This window comes from Vicia villosa, linkage group LG1 (assembly GCF_029867415.1).
Source record: "Vicia villosa cultivar HV-30 ecotype Madison, WI linkage group LG1, Vvil1.0, whole genome shotgun sequence".
Classification (NCBI taxonomy): domain Eukaryota; kingdom Viridiplantae; phylum Streptophyta; class Magnoliopsida; order Fabales; family Fabaceae; genus Vicia; species Vicia villosa.
This window is the reverse complement of record NC_081180.1, coordinates 34,679,639-34,687,956: the sequence shown is the minus strand read 5'-3', so window position 1 is coordinate 34,687,956 and position 8,318 is coordinate 34,679,639. Positions and strand designations below refer to the sequence as shown.

Here is an 8,318-nt window from a genome sequence, read left to right as displayed (position 1 = left end):
CACTCCATTAAATTCCCATCAAGCACTGGCTCACCATTTTCTAAGCTCGCTCCATTAATTGGTCAGTGAAAAACTTTGATGAGAAGAACACCAGTACAAGAGAACAAACTACTGTATTGGTTTATGAACAAAAAAATGAATAGCACATGTAAATATGTTATCTCCAATTAAGAAATTCAAATAAATTTAAAAGCTCGCCTAACCTAGAAAATTAACTGGAAGTACATAACGGCAATGCTTATAATAGATGTATTGTATGCCAAAACTTTAAAAACTTTTCTTATAATTATAGGAATCACAGTCCATATATACACATAAAAGGGAATTGTTGGTATATATATATATATATATATATATATATATATATATATATATATATATATATATATATATATATATATATATATATATATATATATATATATATATAAGGCAACCCTTTGCTTATGTCTGAAGAAGAATAAATATGAAACTACACCACCAGCCTTTCTATGGTTATTTGTATGTATTCTATTTGCTGCAACTGGATCAATATCTTTAAGCAAGTCATAACTGTTGATAGAACCATCGTTTTCAGCAACAAACAATACTATTATCACAACCTGTGATACATATAAATTGCAAATATAATAAAATCTAAGTATACATTAATTAAACTAGGAAAAAAATATTTAAAAACAAACTCACAGAGCCTGAAGAGTGAAGAGTATAGCAGGAAGAAATTTCAATATTATAACTTATAAGAAATAACTTGTAGAAAAATAGCACCTTAAAATGTCATTAAGGATAACCCAAATGGTGTGTTAAGAAACACAACACTTGAAAACAATGAAGACAAACCTGTAACTAATAGCAGGGATACTCAAGAGGTATTTTGCTTAATTACTTATTTCGTTTTAGTCCATGAACAAAAACAATCGTGCGGCTAGATGCTTATATATCTATTTCTGCAGGTTAAGTTTGATAAGTTTGAAACATTTATTGCATATGCAACACAAGGAAAGGTGAATTCAGATGTATTGATAGAAAGGAATGGATCCACCACAGCATTTGAAGATTCTTCCAAGAGCAGTTAAATTAGTGATAGTTATTTGCTGATATTTGTTTTGTTTTATTTGTGTTTTATTTGTTTTATGGTTCTTTTTGTAATTGGTTGTCGTTGGTCGATTACTGTGATATAATCGTTGGTGCAAAACTTGCTCGCAAGGTGTTTGACAAAAGTTCAGAGCCAATATTTTCCTTTCTTTTTCTGGGTTTGTTTAGAGGAGGTTTAAAACCCCCGCAATTTCAAGTGTTTTTAGATTTTTTCCAAGTTGTCTTCCACGTGTCATGCCACATCAGCTTCCGTTAATGAAAGTTAACGGCAAGGACCAAAATTATGGATGGAAAACTTTATGAGGACCATTATTTGAAGGAAAATTTTAGAGGGACTAAAAGCGAAAATTGAGATATTTATAAGGACCACAAACATATTTAACCCTTCAAATAATAAGACTAAACTCCCTAGTCTTTATTACAAAATAAAAATATTTTTTAAAAATTATTAAATAATTGATATATCTAAATTGAGGCTTGCTATCTTTACACTTAAAACCAACCATTTTACCTCTACACCGTATAAAAGACAACAAGTGCATGGTTGGTGTGTGTCAGAAAAAAAGTAAAAGTAATAATTAAATATTAAAAAAAAACCAAAACCGTATAGAAATACGGTGTAAGTGTAATGGGAAGTGTACAAATATCATTTTTGATCTAAATTATATACTATAGATATAATATATTTCAAATATATTGATTATTCATTTTTTTATAATAGAGATTGAAGGGTGCAAGAAAAATAATGCTAGAAATAGTTGTTTGTTTTTGTACAGGAAGTGTTAATTCAATGGTATGAGATTGACTTTATAACTTTAAGTAAAGTCTGGACAAAAGGATATAGTGTGTGTTTGATTCTGCGGGGAAAACAATTGATTATTAAAGTTGCATATACAGAAATGACATGGCAGCAACCAAAACTTAAATAATTAATGAATAAATAAAAATATATATATGGTAAAGATATTATGTATAGACAAGTTATCTCACATCAGAGGAAAAATGGGATTATTAATTAATTCAATTCAAATTTCACAGTCATTCATTTAGTATACTCTTCGGTAGAGAAGAAAAACAGAAGTAATATTGGATATCTGAATCTTCGAATGGTATTTCAATTATTGCTGTAAAGCAATTGAAACAAAGTTAAAAACAGAACTTTGAAATGGATGTAGAATCAATTCTATATAAATTATTTTACTCTCTGTTCTTTTAAAGTTAATACAAAAACACCATCAACTACTGTATTATATAAGGCTAATACAAAAGATGTGATAAACCATATCTATTGAGCTTGTGTTGTTGTTAAACCATAGGTGAGGTGGGGTTGAAGACTTGAAGGGTGGATTCTATTAGACATTTGCAGTCTACCACATAACAACTACCCCTCATATAGCCTTACTTCCCCATGGATATGTTCCTCTCAATAATGCATAGGAATCACTTAAAGATGGACAAAAGAGACTAGATAGAACTAATGGTATAAACATGCACTATTAACCCAACTTTCCCACCATTTCTATAACAACAGACACAGTAGTGAGAAATTATTATCCACATCTTTCAAGCAAATTTTAGTTTTAGAATCTGAAGTGAAAGCCATTGGAAGATTACCGGAGAAAGAAAATAGACACTAATGTCCCCCCACAATAGATCTTTCCACCACTATATAAAACCTCACAACACAAGCATCAAACTCACCATCTTAGTTTACAAGCCATTCTTAAACTACTATAGCAGTATCAAACTGTTAGTGTGTGACTCTTCTCTTATTTGTAATCTTTCTTGAAAGGTAAACTTTGTGTTTCTATGTTTGTCATTTGCATCTGAAGTATTTTTCATCTGCATGGATATTATATGTAACTTTCTTGATAAATGCGAGTGTCTCATTGTTCATTTATCTTTGAAACTAGGAAACTAATGAAACCTAAATTTCTTAAGACTTATCACTTCCTGTGTATCTGAATCGAACAGGAAAATGAGCTGGTCTGGTGGAGATTGGATGTGTGGTGCTTGCGAGCACATAAATTTCAAGAAGAGGGAAGCATGCCAAAGTTGTGGGTACCCTAAGTATGGAGGCCCTGATCCAACAACCTATAGATATAGCAGGACTGAAACGTTGGCAGGGGACTGGTTTTGCACCGCTATGAACTGTGGAGCTCACAACTATGCAAGCCGATCCAACTGCTATAGATGTGGTTCATTTAAAGATGAGTATTCTTCTGGATATGGAGGTAAAATGACTGGTTCTGGAGGATATGGATCTGATTGCAGTTCTCCGCCCGGATGGAAAAGTGGAGACTGGATTTGCCCAAGGTTAGTTCATATTATCTTCATATAGTTTTGAGGGCTGAAATAACATCTATTCTTAAAAAGCACATTTGTGAATTAAAAAAAAAAGGAGTTACCACTATTGAATGAAAAAACAATAACTGAAATTTGAACTCAATGGTTTGTTAAGCATGTGCATGTACTTTATCAGTTATAACTATCTCTACCCTCCAAAATCGTTTTTTTCGCAACAGCGATTGTTCAATAAAGAATTTGCAATCAATTACAACTTGAAAGACCATCAATCATATATTACCTAGATGTCCATTATCATAAAAGGTAAATAGTGTAATTTAGTAAACATGTAATTGATATACTCACAGAAGCCGCATTTTCATGCATTGAAGGTGCAATCTTCTTTTTATTCCTCCCAGAGAACGAAAGAGTAATTGGCCCTTGCACAGTAGTAACATATAGTGATGATTAGAACAAAGGCTGCAGTATTTTTGCATAAAAAAGCAACATAATGGTTAAAATTGAGAATAAAGATCATATTGATAATTACAATAAAGATGTTTTTTTGCCAAAATAAAACAAATAATAATAATAATATAGACAGTGGTCATTATAAAGAAGTTCAGTTAATTTTATTAAACGTGAAAAGAAATATGATATAAGAACCTGTATCCAAATCATTCCTAATTTGAGTATCTATTTTATTTACTTTTTTTTATAATTTAACAGAACTGGTTGTGGAATGCATAATTATGCTAGCAGGACAGAATGCTATAAATGCAAAATGCCAAGGGCTTATGGTAATAAAAGTTTTGTCTTCTAACATTTCATCATTTTCTTAATACTGTCAAGATGTTCCTTAGAAAATAATGACTATCCTCGGTTCAATCGTATTTACTACTATTGTTTGTTTCAGGTGGTGCTGACTGAAAGTAAACGAATTTCAGAAGACTTGCAGTATCACTTACATCCCTCAACATCTTTCTACTTCAAACGACATCCTATCTAGATAATCATGGATGAATGACCTCTGTTAGAATCATAGCAATGTTTTGTCACTAGGAAAGATATCCAGCAGTTATTGTATCTTGCTAAATGTACTAACAAGAAGGTTATGAAATCCACGTATATTTTCCATATTCGTTAATGAGATGATTGAGATTTTGAATTACGTTAATGATTGCCTAACTTTCCCTTGTTAGCTTAGCTTCCCAAAATTCAAATGTAAATGCACATGAATACTTGCCTTTGGTTTAGACACATGCGTGCGAACAAACAAATACAAAGGCGGTGGGAAGAGAGCGATAATGTGCTTGTGGGGAACATCTATGTTTATTCAGTTGTTTCTGTTGGAAAATCAGAATAAGTTCACATTCAAAGAATCAGAGGAACTAAATAGGAAGTTTATCTCAAAATCCAAGCTAACTATTAAGCATATAATCTGAGCACAGAAAATAGTTATTTATGTTAAAACCTAATGCACTATAGTATATAACAGCAGAGATGCTACATGTACATTCAAAATAAATCAAATAAATTGTTTTCACGAATTAACTTGTCGTGGTGCATCGATGCTGTCTTAATGCTAAATTTCAAATCATGCAAGATTGCTTCATTGACTTAACATCGACTATGTAATGTCGTTGTTAAGTCAAAAAGCATATATATGTTCTTTCTGAAGGTGCCTTATTAACTATTACTCCTTACCTTTCAAAATATTCTGGACTTTGATTAAGCTACCTTTTTATTTATATGCTTTGAGAATGTTAAGAGAAGACCCCACTTTTAGTGAAATAGTTCCCTCAGCATATTGAAGGGATCCAAAAAGATGGACTGGACCAGCTATCACATGCATAGCTTTTCTTTTTAGTGTATCCTCTTCTAGGAACAAGATGAACTGGATTATGGAAATAAATGAAACCATTTAACTATATCTCAAGATTAATAAACATCACATTAGGTCGTACCCTATCATGCTCAGAGAAGTAGGATATGTGTAGTCGAGATCGAATGTTGGATCGTAAGATCTTACGTGCTAAGGATGCTTTAGAGTGATACGATCATAGAAAGATCGCTTTCGTCGCCGGCATGGTCAAAATCAAGCTTTTTGAAGCATGATCGTAAAAAAAAATGCGCTGGGGCTTTTTTTTGGTCTGTATTATAATTTAATGTGTGTGTATATATGTATGAAATCACCATTTTTCCCTTTGGTAAGAGTTTACGTGTCGTGCTAACAATCCGAGTTTTACGATCTTTCAGAAGCCAACCAATCCTACTTAAGATCTCGTTCTTGACTAAATTGAGTAGGATCCTCTCAACAAGGTTTTAAAACACGTCAGAGCAAAAACGGTTGCGACAAAAGAGAATCAGAAGGTGCTGATACTGATATCGTTAATCACCGTTTTTATGATAAAAAAATTGTGACTAAATTCACACTACAACGACCACAATCAATATCGCAAAACTTTTATTGACCGAAATCGGCGAAAGCCTTTACGTGACCGCGACCATTATTTAAAACATTGTCTCTCAATTTCTCAAAAGAAATTCAAGCTCAATGTTTTGAGTGTATAAAAGTTCAACTATATACTACTATAGATGTACATGCCTTTATAAACCCAAACTACCTAATTAGGTTATGCAAAATGGTGAAATGAAAAATAAGAAATAGAACATTGAGTTTCAAGAGACATTCTAGAATTTGCAAATTTATATTAATTTGACTAATTGTTATACTTATAATATAAAATGTAACATTCCAAAGAAGGTTGAAAGACATTGTGGATAAATTATAGGTAGTTTTACCTGGCTTTTGCAAGAGAGTGATTCAACAGCAGGAATACCATGATCCATTGATCACACGGCAGTGACTCCGACTGTAATAATATATCAATGCTTCTAATCCTTGCGCTCGATATAGGAGAGGAGTGGGGAAGGAAAACCAGTGAAGAGTTTGGTTACCGTTTCTGGCTGCTGAGGACCGAGTCCGGGTGAGTTTACCGGCCAGATGAGTTGGGTGCGACTCCGGCAATTTCTGGCCAAATTAACAGCACTGAATTGACGGGCCTCTTCAAAATGAAGTGGATTGGGCCTATGACTCTAGTGAAATCAGGAGATTTTACCCCAATCCCCAAATTAAACCCCGCACCAAATTAATAAGTAGTTATATTCCCACCAATAACATTAGTAGGAATAACATTTCCGGGATTGGAAATTTAACAAACACACTTTAAAATTTAAATGTATATTTTTACCGAATTTTTGGCTTATTTTTACCGATTTTTTAAATGTCTGGCAACAAACAACTACTTATTCTCATGTATTTTACCGGGTTTTTGAAAAATAAAAATAAAAATGCATGGTTTCTACGAGATTTTTGAAAAACAACTAATAAAATTGCATGTTTTCAACTGGAGTTTTTGTAAAAACTGATAAAAATGCATGCATTTTTATCGGCTATTTTAAAAAAATTGGTTGTGTAAAACTTTTCTTAGAGGACCCGAATATTTCAAAAAAATTGAAAAAAAAATCTTGATGGTTTTCAGATTTTTAAAAAAAATCGGTAGTACATATTTCATCGTTTTTTGTCTTTTCAGTGAGGACTAAAGCATCAGACAGGACGATTGTGTCTAGGCAGTGTGACAGAGTTGCAGCTGCTGCAGCGAAGGAAGATGACATAAAGGACTCCCATATTCGTGCGGGGAGAGTAGCCCGATCGGTTCTCACAAGAAGCGATTGGTGGTCGAGCAATTTCGCGCACCCCGCACTATCCGATGTAGAGATTCTATAGCTCATGGATTGACTAGAGATCATGATGATGAGCCCATTGTTGCGTTTGTTGAGCATATACATGCAGTAGTTAAGGGTGACATGTAGATGGTGGCCAAGATTGAGGTACCCTATTATTCTAAGGCGCATGCTACAGGTGATATGGAGTTTACTCCTCCGACGGATATAGAGGCACCGACTACTAGTGATTGGAGGTTACTCCTTCAATTGATACAAAATTTACTCCTTCAGTTGATACAAAGGTTACTACTCCAGCTTTCACAGAGTCATCTAAACACACGGATTGAGGATTTCTTGGAGAGCCCAGTAACCTTTCCATGCTCACTGGATATGTCGATCATGTGGCATGAAGATTATGGCAGAGAGAGGTATATTATTGTTATGGTAAACTTGTTCATCGTTATTGCTAATACAGTGAATATAACTTATGCTTTTTTACTTTGTTTGATATAGAACCGAATGCCCTAAAGCCTATCCACGAGGGGGAAGCTGAAGAAGTTTTTAGATGTCTCGATGCCTGATGAGATAGTTGCTCTTGTAATAAACAAGCATGTGAGGCTCTTAGTACGACAGAAGTAAAATACATACCAACATATAGTTGTTGTGCTCAGATTCGATGGTTAAAGCAACATCATTGTGATTACATATTTAATCTTTGATGCATTCCACTTAGATGCAATAACACAAGTACAATTAACATAACAAAAAAATTGTTCATGTATTACCAAACCAAACACATAGACATTCAACATCACTTTATACACGATCATGTGCTACAAGGCGATGTTGAAATAACATTCATGGATACTCATAATCAATTGGCTGGCATCTTTACAAAGTCGCTTGCTGAAGAACCGTTCTTTAAGATTCGGAGGGAACTTGGAATTTTGGATGAACATGATGTTTAAGAAATCATCAAATGACAAAATATTGATCTTTCTAAGATATATCAAAGGTACATGATTGTTGTTCTTCTTATGGTTATTTTTCTTATGTGTAGTTGAATCTTGTATGTGTTTATACTTGCATCTTTCACCCATCTTTCACTTCTTTTTTATAATGTCAAATGGGGGAGAAGGATGCGTATGCTAGTTATTTCCTTTTTTATATTCCACTCTAGGTATAAAATTTTATCAACCCAAATGAAT

The 8,318-nt window shown here is 33.2% G+C and overlaps 1 protein-coding gene across 2 annotated transcripts; it reads left to right on the top strand.

Annotated features, from left to right (window-relative positions):
• The first annotated feature begins 2,750 nt into the window (after positions 1-2,750).
• LOC131633839 (uncharacterized) lies at positions 2,751-4,675 on the top strand. Of its 2 annotated transcripts, XM_058904527.1 has the most exons (4): positions 2,751-2,887; positions 3,070-3,411; positions 4,111-4,181; positions 4,298-4,668. In XM_058904527.1, exons 2-4 carry the CDS (start codon positions 3,074-3,076, stop codon positions 4,309-4,311), a joined length of 423 nt encoding a protein of 140 aa, XP_058760510.1. In that variant the 5' UTR covers positions 2,751-2,887; positions 3,070-3,073; the 3' UTR covers positions 4,312-4,668. The 2 variants fall into 2 exon arrangements, with proteins under 2 accessions (XP_058760510.1, XP_058760503.1); XM_058904520.1 differs by having other exon boundaries at positions 4,111-4,675.
• Positions 4,676-8,318: the final 3,643 nt, after the last annotated feature.